Source organism: Pseudorca crassidens, chromosome 3 (genome assembly GCF_039906515.1).
Source record: "Pseudorca crassidens isolate mPseCra1 chromosome 3, mPseCra1.hap1, whole genome shotgun sequence".
Lineage (NCBI taxonomy): Eukaryota > Metazoa > Chordata > Mammalia > Artiodactyla > Delphinidae > Pseudorca > Pseudorca crassidens.
Genome location: NC_090298.1, coordinates 52,784,101 through 52,802,563, shown reverse-complemented (window position 1 = coordinate 52,802,563; position 18,463 = coordinate 52,784,101). Strand labels below are relative to the sequence as shown.

At 34.4% G+C, this 18,463-nt stretch overlaps 1 protein-coding gene across 8 annotated transcripts in view; it reads right to left on the bottom strand.

Annotated features, from left to right (window-relative positions):
- The window catches only part of SREK1 (splicing regulatory glutamic acid and lysine rich protein 1), a 53,178-nt gene that overhangs the window by 32,877 nt on the left and 1,838 nt on the right, over nucleotides 1-18,463 (bottom strand). For 4 of the 8 annotated variants that reach the window (XR_010941975.1, XM_067730847.1, XM_067730846.1 and 1 more), the window contains exons 2-3: nucleotides 12,293-12,426; nucleotides 6,445-6,560 (exon numbers count right to left, since the gene is read on the bottom strand). Coding sequence is in view for 7 of the 8 variants with exons in the window: in XM_067730847.1 (XP_067586948.1) it covers nucleotides 6,445-6,560; nucleotides 12,293-12,426 (250 nt within the window). In the remaining variant the exon portion in view is untranslated. Of the gene's footprint in view, nucleotides 1-6,444; nucleotides 6,561-6,846; nucleotides 12,427-18,463 lie in introns of those variants that run through there. The other 4 variants (XM_067730849.1, XM_067730853.1, XM_067730850.1 and 1 more) reach the window with 3 other exon arrangements.

Below are 18,463 nucleotides of genomic sequence, written 5' to 3'. Positions count from 1 at the left end.
TAACTACAAGCAAACTCCAGTTCTGGACATCCTATGCAAAACAACTAGCAAGACAGGAACACAACCCCACTCATTAGCAGAGAGGCTGCCTAAAATCAGAAGTTCACAGACACCCCAAAACACACCACCGGATACAGTCCTGCCCACCAGAAAGAAAAGATCCAGCCTCATCCTCCAGAACACAGGCACCACTCCCCTCCACCAGTAAGCCTACACAACCCACTGAACCAACCTTACCCACTGGGGGCAGACACCAAAAACAACAGGAACTACAAACCTGCAGCCTGCAAAAAGGAGACCCAAACACAGTAAGTTAAACAAAATGAGAAGACAGAGAAATACACAGCAGATGAAGGAGCAAGGTAAAAACCCACCAGACCTAACAAATGAAGAGGAAACAGGCAGTCTACCTGAAAAAGAATTCAGAATAATGATAGTAAAGATGATCCAAAATCTTGGAAATAGAATGGAGAAAATACAAGAAACATTTAAAAAGAACCTAGAACAAACAAACAAACAATGATGAACAACACAATAAGTGAAATTAAAAATTCTCTAGAAGGAATCAACAGCAGAGTAATTGAGGCAGAAGAACAGATAGGTGGCCTGGAGGATAAATTAGTGGAAATAACTACCGCACAGCAGAATAAAGATAAAAGAATGAAAAGAATTGACGACAATCTCAGAGACCTCTGGGACAACATTAAACACACCAACATTCGAATTATAGGGGCCCCAGAAGAAGAAGAGAAAAAGAAAGGGACTGAGAAAATATTTGAAGAGATAATAGTCAAAAACTTCCCTAATATGGGAAAGGAAAGAGTCAATCAAGTCCAGGAAGCACAGAGTCCCATACAGGAAAACCCAAGGAGAAACACGTCAAGACACATATTAATCAAACTATCAAAAATTAAAAACAAGGAAAAAATATTAAAAGTAGCAAGGGAAAATCAACAATTTACAAACAAAGGAATCCCCATAAGGTTAACAGCTGATCTTTTGGCAAAACTCTGGTAGCCAGAAGGGAGTGGCAGGACATATTTAAAGTGATGAAAGGGAAAAACCTACAACCAAAATTACTCTACCAAGCAAGGATCTCATTCAGATTCGACAGAGAAATTAAAAACCTTACAGTCAAGCAAAAGCTAAGAGAATTCAGCACCACCAAACCAGCTTTACAACAAATGCTAAAGGAACTTCTCTAGGCAGGAAACACAAGAGAAGGAAAAGCCCTAAAATAAAAAACCCAAAACAATTAAGAGAATGGTAACAGGAACATACATATTGATAATTACCTTGAATCTAAAATGGCTTAAATACTACAACCAAAAGACACAGACTGGCTGAATGGGTACAAAAACAAGACCCATATATATGCTGTCTACAAGAGATCCACTTCAGACCTAGGGACACATAACAGACTGAAAGTGAGGGGATAGAAAAACATATTCCATGCAAATGGAAATCAAAAGAAAGCTGGAGTAGCAATTCTCATATCAGACAAAATAGACTTTAAAATAAAGACTATTAGAAGAGACAAAGAAGGACACTACATAATGATCAAGGGATCAATCCAAAATGATGATATAACTATTGTAAATATTTATGCATCCAACATAGGAGCACCTCAAAACATAAGGCAAATGCTAACAGCCATAAAAGGGGAAATCGACAGTAACACAATCATAGTAGGGGACTTCAACACCCCACTTTCACCAATAGACAGATCATCCAAAATGAAAATAAATAAGGAAACACAAGCTTTAAACGACATATTAAACAAGATGGACTTAATTGATATTTATAGGACATTCCATCCAAAAATAACAGAATACACATTCTTCTCAAGTGCTCATGGAACATTCTCCAGGATAGACCATATCTTGGGTCACAAATCAAGCCTTGGTAAATTTAAGGAAACTGAAATCGTATCAAGCATCTTTTCCGACCATAACGCTATGAGACTAGATATCAATTACAGGAAAAATAAACTGTAAAAACTGCAAACACATGGAGCCTAAACAATACACTACTAAATAACCAAGAGATCACTGAAGAAATTGAAGAGGAAATTTTTAAAAACCTAGAAACAAATGACAATGAAAACACAACAGCCCAAAACCTATGGGATGTAGCAAAAGCAGTTCTAAGAGGGAAGTTTATAGCAATACAAGCCTACCTCAAGAAACAAGAAAAATCTCAAATAAACAACTTAACCTTACACCTAAGCAATTAGAGAAAGAAGAACAGAAAAAACCCCAAAGTTAGCAGAAGAAAAGAAAGCATAAAGATAAGATCAGAAATAAATGAAAAAGAAATGAAGGAAACAATAGCAAATATCAATAAAACTAAAAGCTGTTTCTTTGAGAAGATAAACAAAATTGATAAACCATTAGCAAGACTCATCAAGAAAAAAGGGAGAAGACTCAAATCAACAGAATTAGAAATGAAAAAGGAGAAATAACAACTGACACTGCAGAAATACAAAGGATCATGAGAGATTACTACAAGCAGCTATATGCTAATAAAATGGACAACCTGGAAGAAATGGACATATTCTTAGAAAAACACAACCTTCCGAGACTGAACCAGGAAAAAATAGAAAATATGAACAGACCAATCACAAGCACTGAAATTGAAACTGTGATTAAAAATCTTCCAACAAACAAAAGCCCAGGACCAGATGGCTTCACAGGTGAATTCTATCAAATATTTAGAGACACGCCAACACCTATCCTTCTCAAACTCTTCCAAAAACAGGAGAGGGAAGAACACTCCCAAACTCATTCTACGAGGCCACCACGACCCTGATACCAAAACCAGACTAAAATGTCACAAAAAAAGAGAAATACAGGCCAATATCACTGATGAACATAGTTGAAAAAATCCTCAACAAAATACTAGCAAACAGAATCCAACAGCACATTAAAAGGATCATACACCACGATCAAGTGGTGTTTATCCAAGGAATGCAAGGATTCTTCAATATATGCAAATCAATCAATGTGATAAACCATATAAACAAATTGAAGGATAAAAACCATATGATCATCTCAACAGGTGCAGAAAAAGCTTTCAACATAATTCAACACCCATTTAGGATAAAAACCCTCCAGAAAGTAGGCATAGAGGGAACTTACCTCAATATAATAAAGGCCATATATAACAAACCCACAGCCAACATCACTCTCAATGGTGAAAAACGGAAACCATTTCCACTAAGATCAGGAACAAGACACGGTTGCCCACTCTAACCACTATTATTCAACATAATTTTGGAAGTTATAGCCATGGCAATCAGAGAACAAAACGAAATAAAAGGAATCTAAATTGGAAAAGAAGTAAAACTGTCACTGTTTGCAGATGACATGATACTATATAGAGAATCCTAAAGATGCTACCAGAAAACTACTAGAGCTAATCAATGAATTTGGTAAAGTAGCAGGATACAAAATGAATGCACAGAAATCTCTGGCATTCCTATACACTAATGATGAAAAATCTGAAAGTGAAATTAAGGAATCACTCCCATTTACCACTGCAACAAAAAGAATAAAATACCTAGGAATAAACCTACCTAAGGAGACAAAATACCTGTATGCAGAAAACTATAAGACACTGATGAAAGAAATTAAAGATGATACAAACAGATGGAGAGATATACCATGTTCTTGGATTGGAAGAATCAACATTGTGAAAATGACTATACTATCCAAAGCAATCTACAGATTCAATGCAATCCCTATCAAACTACCAATGGCATTTTTCACAGAACTAGAACAAAAAATTTCACAATTTGTATGGAAACACAAAAGACCCCGAAAAGCCAAAGCAATCTTGAGAAAGAAAAACAGAGCTGGAGGAATCAAGCTCCCTGACTTCAGGCTATACTACAAAGCTACAGTAATCAAGATAGTATACTACTGGCACAAAAACAGAAATATAGATCAACGGAACAGGACAGAAAGCGCAGAGCTAAACCCACACACATATGGTCACCTTATCTTTCACTGGACAGCTACATGTAAAAGTATGAAATTAGAACACTCCCTAACACCATACACAAAAATAAACTCAAAATGGATTAAACACCTAAATGTAAGGCCAGTCACTATAAAACTCTTAGAGGAAAACATAGGCAGAACACTCTATGACATAAATCACAGCAAGATCACTTTTGACCCACCTCCTAGAGAAATGGAAATAAAAACAAAAATAAACAAACGGGACCTAATGAAACTTAAAAAGTTTTTGCACAGCAAAGGAAACCAAAACAAGACAACAAGACAACCCTCAAAATGGGAGAAAATATTTGCAAACAAAGCCACTGACAAAGGATTAATCTCCAAAATATACAAGCAGCTCATGCAGCTCAATATCAAAAAAACAAACAACCCAATCCAAAAATGGGCAGAAGACCTAAATAGACATTTCTCCAAAGAAGATATACAGATTGCCAACAAACACATGAAAGGATGCTCTACACCACTAATCATTAGAGAAATGCAAATCGAAACTACAATGAGGTATCACCGCACACCAGTTAGAATGGCCATCGTCAAAAAATCTACAAACAATAAATGCTGGAGAGGGTGTGGAGAAAAGGGAACCCTTTTGCACTGTTGGTGGGAATGTAAACTGATACAGCCACTATGGAGAACAGTATGGAGGTTCCTTAAAAAACTAAAAATAGAACTACCATACGACCCAGCAATCCTACTACTGGGCATATATCCTGACAAAACCATAATTCAAAAAGAGTCATGTACCACAGTGTTCACTGCAGCACTATTTACAATAGCCAGGACATGGAAGCAACCTAAGTGTCCATCAACAGATGAATGGATAAAGAAGATGCAGCACATATATACAATGGAATATTACTCAGCCATAAAAAGAAACAAAATAGAGGGCTTCCCTGGTGGCGCAGTGGTTGAGAGTCCACCTGCCAATGCAGGGGACACGGGTTCGTGCCCCGGTCTGGGAAGATCCCACATGCCGCGGAGCGGCTAGGCCCGTGAGCCATGGCCGCTGAGCCTGCATGTCCGGAGCCTGTGCTCCGCAATGGGAGAGGCCTCAACAGTGAGAGGCCCGTACCGCAAAAAAAAAAAAAAAAAGCAACAAAATTGAGTTATTTGTAGTGAGCTGGATGGACCTAGAGTCTGTCATACAGAGTGAAGTAAATCAGAAACCGAAAAACAAATACCGTATGCTTACACATATATAGGGAATCTAAAAAAAAAAAAAAGGTTCTGTAGAACCTAGGGGCAGGACAGAATAAAGCATACGTAGATAATAGAGGACACGGGGAGGGGGAAGGGTAAGCTAGGACGAAGTGAGCGAGTGGCACTGACATATATACACTACCAAATGTAAAACAGACAGCTAGTGGGAAGCAGACGCATAGCACAGGGAGATCAGCTCCGTGCTTTGTGACCACCTAGAGGGGTAGGATAGGGAAGGCGGGAGGGAGACGCGGGAGGGGATATGGGGATATATGTATACGTATAGCTGATTCAGCAGAAACTAACACAACTTTGTTATATGGCAGAAACTAACACAACATTGTAAAGCAATTATACTCCAATAAAGATATTAAAATAAAATAAAAAATAAAAGGCATTTTCCTCCCATGGATCACAATACAGGTCTCCAGCAGAATAGTGCCATGTGAAAATCCTAAAATTTTGCACTTCCAAGTTTCAAAAAGCACTTTTATAACTTGGATAAACTATAATCATAAAGTTTACTGGTTCACTCCCTAAGAATCCAGTACCAAAAAGTAAAACACCGCTTTCAATTAATGTGAGTTCTGTATTTGTCTTGGATTTATTTTTGAAGAAAAATGACTCTTATTTAAAATAAATGACCAGAATCTTTTATATAAACCAAGAACCCAGTAACAGCAAATCTTTTTTTGACACCACTTGGAAATCACAAATGAGGCATTAAATTACTATTTAATTCTGCTAATGAAAAATATTTTTGCCATGTTTTTACCATGTTACATTTTTCTCAGTATCAGACAAATGCTTCTCTGAGATATTTTTCCCATTACCAACGGTGTAAATCATTTCAAATTTTTCAAATGGATTTAGTCCTCCTGAACTGGGAAATATAGTTACCTAGATTCTCCAATTCCCTATGCTATCTAAAATGCTGAATTTCAATAACTGATTTTCTAATGAATAATATATCTCAATTTTCAAATTTAAATGAATCCCCAATTACTTCATAAGCAATTCCAAAAGGCAGTTCAAGTCAGTTACCTGGGGAAAAAATTACGCAGATATTTCGAATTCTCTCCATTTAAAAACACAAATACTTAAAATAGAAATAGCTTTCTAAGCTCTTAAAAAAAAAAAAAAACTTTCTAAGCTCTTTATTCAACCAATTACACAGTTAAATGATCACTCCCTTTAGAAGAGGGTGTATCATACTTACTGTAGTTAAGGGATTTGGAGTCGGTATGGGAAGCAAGCCTGCACCAGGCATCAGACTTGTCATGGTTGGAGCAGGAGCCAATAGAGAGAGAGCTTTGGCTTCCTCTGGGATTTTACCTGCAGAGGCAAGTTCCAAACATTAAAGAAAGCAGAAACACCACACAAACTTTATACTATGATTTTACAATTACCCTTGCACTTAAAAAATAATAATAATAAATGAATCTATCTATCAGATCCGTATAAAGAAATAAATAAGAACTTAAGTCTTTCCTTTTACCCTGCTCTACTAGGAAAAATAAAAGTGAGCAAAACTTCAAAGACTAACAATCTCATTAATGGAATATTATTTTAAAAATTGAATAATGTAGACAATTATTTAACACTTTGAGCTATGGGTCACCTGTACTGGAAACTTAATGTTCATGAACCAAACGATATCAAGCATGGACGCTTTCCCAGGACGGTGTTTTCGCGGTGATCGAAAGTTGTGTTACACATGACAACCGTTCGTGTTGGCTGCATCACTAATAGCACACAGAACATCAGATACAGAAAAGAAGAACATTTTTTAAAGTTTAATCCCCAGAAATGGCAAATAACCAAATTAGTCAAAAAAAAGAAAAAGAAAAAAACAAATATGTGCGAATTGAAATCTGTTCCTGAGTGTCCCTATCCTGTTAATTGAAACTACCTACTTGTGATGCAAACAATTTTGATAACCTTCCAAAAGATCCCATTTAATTTCAAGTAGACAGAAAAAAACAAAAGCCTACCACATGTAATCAGCTTCAATTGGAAAGGAAGCCTACACCCATTCAGTTAATAAGGCATCTCACCAACAATGACAGAGATGACTAAAAGAATCCAGTTCCAAAGAATATGCCTTGGGAAACTGCTAACATTTTTGAAAATGATTAACAAAAAAAAGTTCCCTAGTCTCAGGAAACTTCTTATATTACTGACTTTTAGAACCAATTTATGTATACTTATCTGAAGAGGGGTGGTTAATGCCTAAATGTCTTGCTTATAAGCGTCCTAAGTGCCTAATAATAACAACAACAATAACATTAAAATAACCCTAGACACTAAGAAAAAGAAATCCCTACGACTAAAAAAAAGGAAATTTACTCTGAATTAAGTCTATCAATTTGCCACATTTAATTACTGAATTCTAATCAATTAATTTTGATAAGGGCTGGGACTTTCACACATTTTTTCTGGTCCTTTCTCTCAACCTTCCCAAAAAGAAAATTTCTAAAAAGTTGACTACATATAGCAATTTCAGAACTACTCATAATTATGTGGTATTTGGCTACACGTTTCCATTATGAATTCTTCAAAAGTAATTTAAAGTACAAAGTCACGCCAAATTGAAAATAGCATATGGAGTAAATTTTCAAAAAAGCACCATGTGGGGTTTCAGTGGTAAAAATTCAACTTAACACAACCACATGTGCAGGGATAAATTCTAAAAAAATTATCTGAATATATTTCTAAACATGGATGGAATTCAAGACGAATTTTAAAACTTGCTTTAAGTAGTGGTTACACCTTATTTATAGAAATACAGAAATCACATTTTATTAGCTTTAGCAAATGCCTACTTATTTCTAAGCTTTGCAACATCTAAGGCTATATTACCTTAATTTACTAATTTCAAAAACAAAGTCATTTTATTATTTCAGTAAATTCTGCATAAGCACTGATTTTAACATGCATTAAGATTAAAAGGCAGGAAGGCCTTACTGAAGACATCAAATAACAGTAATTTATTTTGTATTTATTAGTTATTAGCATTAAGACATTTATCTGTATACTCACATATACTATTTACATCACTATCAGACCTGCTTTATCTGTTAAAAATGAGTATTACTTTTTTAATATTTGTAAAACCTGTACACATCTTGATAAGTCAACTGAGGTCCTAAGGTACAAACCCTATGCTTCACTACCCTAATTTATGCACCTAAAAAACAAATAAAGAGTTCCAATCTAGTAATGTCCCCAATTTAATATTACCTGTCCATTAAATAAGCAAAACTATCCACATGAAAGACCACACAAACAAAACGGGTATTCAATACAGGCCAAAAGTTGATTACTTAACATAATAAAGTCATTCAGTGTTGGCTTAAAAATAGTATCAGGAGGTTGTCTGCCTCTCACTGTCTCTCACAGTATAATAAACTATTATAAGTATTAAGTCTAACTAAAAGCACAATATTTTTTACTTTTCTAATTACCATTAAAGATACTTTAAGAAAAAAGTTCCATTGCTTAATTTTCAGGATAAAATTCTACCAAATATACCCTCCAAATACTATCAGAGTGTATAAAAGTATAAAACAAATAAGCATTTAGCATTTTTCCCAAACTGTACTCATCAAAGACAACTGAGAGAAAAAACAATGTCTCTCACTCATCCTAATCTCAGAATCCATTTAGAAACTAGTAATCTCTGAACATTTTTCAACAAAAAAATTCAAGCAAAAAAATACACACACAAGTGTAAGTATTCAACAGTTTCTCAAATATCCATTCCCCACGTAGGCAATTAAAAGTGTTTTCAAATCAAAGAAATGCTATTTTCCATAATAAATATCATAAAAGTGAAAAGTCTCCTCTTGTCCTCTACCCCCAGAATGTTATAAGAAATTTACTTATTTTCCTTGATGATTTTGTATGCCTAAAATTCTAAGGGAGGAGGACGAAAATTAGAAGCTATCAGTTGGTCTTTATGACAGATGCACACTTGGGAGAAAACTGCAAAAATGTTACACTGAGATCAAAACGTGTTCCTAAGAATCTCATCAGTGTTTTAGTGTTTTGGGAACAAAATGTACCTGATCAGTTTATAAACACCAATTAAGACTAGCATTGAGCTTCACGAAACCATATCCTAATTTACTGTGAAAATTTCTTTTATGTTAAGGATGAGCTCTACTAATCATCTCCCAATATAATTTGCAATGCAATGTTATGAACCCTTAATGGAATACCATTTACAAAGAACTGGAAAACCAGCTCACAAGTTAAAGTGAAAGAGATTTAACAAAACAAAAACAAAAACAAAAACAAAAACAAAAAAAAAAGGGACAAAATAAAGAAAAAGAAATGAAATTAAAGTAAAACAATAAAAAACAGAGACAGGGCGTCCATCTTCTGCGGTTCAGACTCCGATCTCATTTCCCCAATGAAGGTTTCACTTGACGGCAGGTTTAGTGGCATGGCAAACAATGCCTAACTCAGGCAAGTGTAACAGGTCTGCCTTGGCCAGTCTAGTCATCTAATAATGCACAAATATCACATAGAGAAAACATACAAAACCAAATTAATAGTCAAAATCCATCTACCAGAAAATGTGGACATAAACTTATGACTGATGATTAGGCTGACACCCTTATTATGTTTGACCTTATCTTTTTCTAAGTGTTAACATTTATAAAAAGAAATCTGAGATGCACGTAACAACAAAAAGAGGTCATATTTGGACGAGTATAATGAAAGTATATTTTATTTTGAAGTGGCATGTTTTATTAACAATAGCTAATGCTTAATATGTACGAAACTATTACACATCAAACATTACTTAAACGGCTTAGGATCTCACAGTACTACTGTCTGCATTAAAAAAAACAGCAAATTGAAAGAAACTGAAAAAAACTTCTTACAATTTTTTTCTATGGTTTTCTCACTTCTTTCATAATGCTGTTTCTATAACATCAAGGAAAGAATACAATCAGTGAAGTAAACAGAAGACTGCTTACAGCACATCTCCTCTTACAGAACTTACTCCACTGGAACTCTTTCCTTTGATTTATTTCAAACTCACTTTGCTATCTTTTTTAACACAACAATACATTATTACTTTGCTTGCAGTGCATAATCAGATCTTTTAACAGCTCACTGTGACATTCTTCATGTTCTATAAATTCATTTTTGTTGTATTTAATGAAAAATGTGTATCTGAATGTTTTTCCAATACAAATTATTTTATAGGTTAGTGTTCTAAAATACTTTAAACTGGAATAAAAATATGCTTGAATTTTCACGTTCAAAAATAGCAAAATTTTGTCTGTTTGTTAATACTAAAAATATTCAAAAGCCATTATAATAAATGTGCATTTATTTATTTCTATCAAGTAAAACAAACAAACAAAAAGGAACCTCTACATGCCCATAATCTTGAACATTTATGACAAACCATGGTCACTTCTCAATATATGAAAAATTTTATGGGAATATAGCAAGGTTCCAACAGAGCAACACTAACAAAATTTTTCCTTCCAGTTCAATAATAAGCTAAAATCACAGAAGATACTGTGCTGCTGGTGGCATAATTTTTTGATACAATTAACACTCCCATTTAGTAAAACTTCCACCTGATTTATTTTTTCCCATGTAGTTTACTTGGTATGAAATTGGTATGAACTTGGTATACAGAACTAAATCATTACCAGCTCTTTTCTCACCTTGTTCTCCAATTTTGGGGTCATTGTCCCCTTAAAGATTAGTAGATAAAGATAGATTTAGCAAATAATTAACTTTAATTCATTTTTTATTTATTCTACTATATTCGCTATTATTTATTTTATTCTCCCTACCCCTCTCTAACCCCTAGACATGGGAAAAATACTTTCAAATTTATCTGAAAAAATCCAGAATGTCCTATTCTGGGACATCAAAAATATCAGAGTCATACTCACTGTATCTGACTAATGTTTCTGACATCCCAGAACAGGCATTCTGAAATATGCATAAAACCTTGAAAATGCAGCAAACTGTTTATTATACAGTATTTTAATGTGAGCCTGGTTTCTAAAAAAAGTTTTAAAACATGACATATGAAAGCTCCTTAAATTGTTTCAGGTAAAATTTTTATGTTGTAAAACAGTTACCACCAGCCACCAGTGAAAATATATTTTAAAGACATTTAAATTATAATAACCCAATTCTAAAATCCATGTACACATGTCATAGTCAGTGCTCTGAATAAAAGTTAATTCACACCAGAACTGTCAAATTCAGCACAGCCTAGTATAATGAATGTGAATGGCTCTGCAAATAGAAGTTACTAAAAAAATAGGCATTAATAATAATTAGCTCTTAAAGCAGGTTATGTCATAAAATTTAACGAATTACTATAAGGCCTTTGGCCTTGTTTCCACCTTCAACAACTATTTCCTCGATGGAGGCTTTGGAAAATTGCTTTCCATGATTTTTCTTCAATTAATCACCACCACCACCACCCCTCCCTCCCCCGCAAAAAAAAGCCAGCAAAATTAAAAGTAAATTCTAGTTGCACAGCAAATTACACTGAATGTAAAATAATGGTCTCAGTAACAATTAAGGTAAATTACCTTAAGAAGATACTTTAAAGCTTAAATTATGAATATTGTTCTTAAACATAATTACTACCTAACCCCCATTTGTGTGAAATGTGTACACTGTTTTTATTTATGCAATATCTTTAATAGGTATACACAGGGGCAAATGCTTACTTATTTACACATTTTAAATAATGTCCTCTACCAACTTAATATTTTAATTTCAAAAAGCTTTCTTTACAACTTGCAAACTGAATACAGAAAGTCAAAGCAAACCAAAGAAGCCAAGTAATTTATAAATTTTTAAATGTTTAGCTATAAAATCTCAAATATACATAAGTAATAAATTAACCATTTTAATATATTTTATTATTACGTAAAATCCTTTCCACCTCCAAATTTCATTCTTACACACACACACACACCATATCTACTTGCCAATTTCTAGGAAAGCCAATGGTAGTAACAGACAGGACAGAGATTAAAATAACTGAAAAAAACATGTGAGATACTAACCTTCTGCACAAGGAACAACTATCAGAGCTCTGTCAATAAAAACCGTGTTAGTTAGATGCTGGGCCACGCCAACACTTGATGGATCACGAAACTTAACATAACATACTTTGGAAGAAAAAGCAAGAGGTGCGTTGCTGCAAGATAAAAAGAAAAACAATTGAACTAATTAACATTTGGTTGGTTTTCATTTAAAATTTCTTACTTATATCTTTACATAATCTTACAATCAAGACAGGAATTTTTGTTGCTAAGGATCAGTAAGACATGAAATAGCAGAACTTAGTCTTTTAATGGTGATTTGCTGCAATGACTGAAGGCACATCTAGGCAGGCCTATAGCCTTATTTGTTAAAAACCTGAAATTTAAATTAATGCCTTCTTAATCTGAGTGAAATGTGAAAACAGCTGACTTAACCCAAGGATGTCCAATCAGTGCATCATCATCAACAGGCAAAATCCCGTTTCATAAAAAAGCCCCAATCCTCAAGACTTCAAATTTTCTAACTACTTCCAACCCTCCCTAATGTGATTCCTGGCATTTAAATCACGAAAAACTTCACAACAGTCTTAGAAACAATCAGATAACCTGGAATTAAAATCAAGGTCTTTTGCATATACTGGCCTACTTCAGGCTAGGCAGCATTGTGATTTTCCAGACAAAAACTTTTACAAACAAAATTTTACATATTTTATATGCAAAAGAGCAAAGACTCTTATAAATCCTACTAGACTTAATCTAGGCAGGACTATAGGAAAAAGAAGCCAGACACGGCACAGATAAAAGCAATTTTTCCACAATATGAATCCATCATGTTAGATTCCAAAATACACTATCCTCATAAAGGATCATTTTGTCAACCTGCCCATAATTATGTTCAATTAAAGTCTGTAATTGTCTTTAGCAAATAAAAAAAGACACTAAATATACAGCTAATGTTTAACATAAATGTACAATCCTTTAAAATATTAAGTTTTTCACACTAAAAAAAGATCACTTGAAAAGTACTAAATATGCATTGTGCAGCAACAATAATTTACTTTAGTTTACAAAACAGGTCAAGGAAGTTCACCATAATCCTAGACCTAGTAAATGGCAAAGATGAGATTTAATGTCTAATCATCTAATTCCAAATCTCATGCAACCTTAATTATTCAATTAATCAAGAATTTTAAAGCCACTTTAATGTACTACTTATTTTGTAATTCCATATTCATTTTTTTAATTAAAAATTACATACAGCAACAAATCCAGCTTGCTAACAGCTAAATATATTTATGATATTAACCAAACACTAAGATAATAAAATATATTTGCATTTAGAACTTTAAACTATATATATTATTAACATAACTAGTCAGGCTAGCAAAAGTAAAACTCTACCTCTTTCTCACCCAACCCAACTCAATTCTTTCCTGCCTAAGGCCATCTGATTCAGGCTTCAAGCCAGTCCTCTCCAACAACCTCCCCCTACTCAATATGTAAGTCAAGCTCTTGTACTTGCCATGAGGTAAACACATCTGCATCCAGACTTAACTCACCTATACATTACCAAGTCACCAATTTAGGCCTCTCCAGAGCTCTAGATTCCCAGATCCAAGTGCCTGCTGGCATACTGCACGGTGATCTGTCAGTCACAGGACCCACCCTTGAACTTATTCTTAAATTCATTACCCTCCTTCTGCACCAATCCTGCCCTTTGTCCTAATTTCATATCTCAGTTAAAGATACTACCACATTATCTAAGTCAGAAATCCGGAAGTCGTTAATGTGACCATCATTAGTACTGTTCACCAAATATTTCCAAATCTCCTTCTGGCTACGTAATAAAATTCTATTTCTTTTTTCCTTGAAGTTAGGTGTGGCCGTGCAATTTGCTTTGGCCAATTAAATGTGAACATAATTGACATGTGTTCCTATTCAGTAGCCTTAAGGGCCACTGCTCGGTTCTTTTTCTCTGCCACAGTGACCAGCAACATCAAAGAGATGGGTGGCTGATATACCAGCTTCATCCCAGAATGAGTGACTACAACGAGTAGAGTCCCCAACCCCACCAGTTTAGTATAAGAAATAATCTTGTTTTTATCAAACTACTGAGATTTGTGGGTTGTTTCCATCCATGACCCTTCCTTCTTTTTCATCCTATTGGTCTTTAAATCCTCTGAAGACTGCCTCCCAAATAGTTGTCACATTAATTTCTTTCAACACTCTCAGTATCAATGCCTTCATTCAGGCCCTTATCATTTCTCACCTGGATTACTACAATGGCTCCTAACTAATCACACTGCATCCAATCTCAACTCCTCCTTATTAAAAATCTTCCACAAAAGCTGTTAGAGTAATCTTTCTAAACCCTAAATCTCTTCATGTCATGCAACTGCTTAAATTTCCTCAGACACCCTTCTTTTCTTGCTTCATCATTTAAAAAATCCAGGCATAAAAATACTTGTGGTTCCCAGAACACATCCTGAACCATCTGGGCCATCTTTGAACATGTTGTTTCATTTGGCTATGATGTGCTCTCTTACTGCCTTTTTGAACAGTAATTCCACTTTTCTTCAAGGCTCAAGTTTCGAAGTCTTCTGGAAAGCCATTTTAAAATATCAAAGTGACTAGGTACCCCCTCCTATATGTGCTACCAATACATCCTATATACTTTCAGCACAGTTTCCTTATGTGAAACCCTCAACAGATCTTTCAAGCTTTCAAACACAACTGATCAGCCACATGACACAAGGGCTTATTTCACTGGCTAACGCGAAACCTGTAATTTGGGTGGCCTGACCAAATGAACTTGAAAGTCACTTAGAGTAAGGGCTTGGGCCAGATGCCACATGAGTACAGAATACGTCTGAAAAGAAATTGAGCACATACACAGAAACAAACTGAGCTGACAATAAAGCCTGACAGGAAGAGGCAGATAGTCGCCTTGGATGTTGATACCCTTCTGGTTCCCAGTCCCAGCTCCCACGAGGCCAAGTCTTTATTCTTCTACTCAGGGAAATCTCTTTCTTTTAATAATGTCTCTTCTTGAGCTAGATTAGGTAACACTGTTTCTGCCCTTTGCAACCAAAAAAAATCTGTGATTACAACTAAAGCCCTAGCAATTTCAACAAGAATACTCTCTTTTAGCACTTGAAGAACCTGACAAGCCACCACTGAAACTGTATTTCCTAAATTGACAGATCCTTTTGTGAAAGGATGGAAACCTAAATCATCACTGTTGAAAACTACAAACATTTCCAAATATCCCTACTTGAAAACCACATCATTTCAAATTTAAAACATCCACAGGAATAAGAAATGTGAGCCTGGTTGGTAAACCACACACTACTTAGAGTTGAGAAGCCCAAAAACTGGTTAAAAGATGCTGATCTGTTCTGAACAGCATTATAGTAAGAGCATGGATCCTAGTGCTATAAGCAATTTTTTTCATCTTCATCTCCAATTACCTTCCTTAAAATAGAGAGTAAAAGCAACACAGTATTTACTTTATAAAAAATGTAAACATATGAGCTTTTCAGGAGAGGCAGTAACACTTTTATTTTGAATATTATAGGCTAAAATAATACAGTGGCAAGCCTAAATATAGATATCTCAGCAAACAAATGTGTATTTACAGATTTATAAATCAGTATATTACCAAATCTTATATTTAGATCTTCCTCTCTAGTATATCTAGGCTATTAAATAACATTTACTTTTTAAAAAATTAAATAGGATTATCATTTTCAAATTTAACTCTGACCTACACTTTTAATTTTTAAAAGGGGTTACATATTCCATTTGGTCTAAATGTATGCCTCTAAAGAAAGTAACAGTACTCAAACACAGCACATTTTACTTTGACCCCATTTGTTGAATCAAGTTTTCAAGTTTTGTTTTATTTCTTTAAATATAAAACCTTCTACAATCACTTTTCAAACAAATCAGAATTTCTCACTGGGAGTCTAATGGAGAAATCACAGAACCAACTTTTTGAGCACCAGTTAAATTTCTTAGACCCTAACTGGTTACCTTATTTTTCACTAAACATGGTGATGGCACTGTACAATCTTCTAAAAAATCAATGTGGTAATACTATGTCCAATACTTTATTATATTAATATACATCCCTTGAGGATCTATCAAAAAAGATACAATGCAAAACATGGTCAAAGTATATAGCTTTATGTATGGAAATATTAACTGACACAATGTATAACAGGGTTTCTCAGTAGGGCTCCAGTGATTGTCTGGATGCCACAATTCTCCCTTCTGTAAGACTTCCTTACGAATTATTGACACTTACCCACTAAATGCCAGAGGCCCTCCAATCACTGTGGACAATCAAAAATACACATTCTTCAAATATTTCTAGCTAAAATTCAATGACAGAATTTCAAACACACATACACACTTGAGACATCACCCTTTAAATATTACAATAAATAAAACACAACAATATGAAAAATTTACCACAGGCTGAGTGGTATAACGGTAACGGTGTATAAATCCTTTGATTACACTATATTAAACTAAATGCATGTAAAAAGGACTGGAGAGAGGTTTTGATAGGGTGGTAGGATCACTGCCAGTGTACCTTTTTCTCTATTTCTCCTGATATGACTATATTGGTTATATTAATTTTAGCTAGTTGACAGCTTTTACCTTATTAGTACTTTTAAAGACCAGAGAAGTGAAGAAAACCAGCAAGCAAAAAAACAAAAACAAGAAAAACCCACAAGTGTTGATGTTAGAAATCAGGCCAGGATTACCCTAGGGGTATTATGCACTTGAGGGGGGAGATGAGAACTCCTAGGGCACAGAGAATCCTATCCGGGTGCTGGATGTGTTCACTTTGTGAAAATTCAACAAGCTGTATACACTTATCCCTGCACTTTTCTGCTCCTTATACCTCCATGAAAAGCTTACTGAAAAAACAACAAAGATTTCTTACCATTGTAAAAAGGTTTTCATGATGTATGAGATTCCCTTATTGAGTAAAAAGTTAAAACAGAAACTCTGGATATTTATCATCTGGTAGCACTAATAAGAATTTTTAATATTTACAGTGAATGTTTACACCAATTCTTAATGTTTAAAAAGAAACTGAATCATGGCCTCATGCCAAAAAAAAAATAAATTTAAAAATCTGAATTTTCATATTAGCAACCAAATTCTTAAAATGTTAATGAGAAACTATTCTCACATTCTATTAAAGAAATATCATTCCAAATTTAAAACAAATGAATTTCTACTCAGCTTCCAAAGATTAATCATAAAATACTGTTTCCACAACACTGCAAAATAGAATCATCTGTCTTCAATACAACTACTACTATTGCATTTTTATGCATTTCGGCCCAAATCTGCAAACACATCTTTAATATAAGGACCAGGTTATGACAACTTCATTACAGAGCAAGCAGAAAACATGTCATTAGAAAAGCATGTAAATACTTGTGAAAAACAGGAATAGGCACTGACTGCCTTTAAGAAAAACTGGTCAAGGATTTTGCCTCGCCTATATATTTATGTTACAATTTTGCAAAATGTATTACAGTTTGTGACAAAATAATTCTATATTAATGCACTGTTTAAGTGACGAGCTTTTTTATTCTCTGACTTCTAAACTCCAAGCAACTAATATTTGATTTCAAAAAACAGCCCATTACTAAATGTCAGATGATAACTGGCAGCATATTGCCACCCAAGTGCACTTTTCAACTATGTAAGTGGTGTTACGTTGGCAATGAAGAATATTCTGTGATATATTTCTTCTGCCCATGAGACACCTTATTATCACAACCTTGAAAGCAAGGTTAGTTTACAATCATGTACAAAATATTTTACTATTTGATTCCAATTCTTTCAGAATACAGCACTCCTCCAAACAGTTCTCAATTATTAAGAAATGTTCTGAGCGCTTAAATGAAGAGATAGCTGAAAGCACTTTCAAAGTTATAAGATATTCAAAGCTATACATGGGATGGCTAGTCAGTAAAGATACCTGTGCATGCCCTTATGAAGCATCTTTGACAAAACTGTATTACCGAATCTATTCATGTAGAACCAATTTATATAAACCCAGATAAGTCATTCTACAACACAAACTACAAGACAAAATATTAATGTCATGAAAAACTTTTAAAAAGGTGACTGGGAAAAAAAATAAAAGGCGACTGGGAGGGT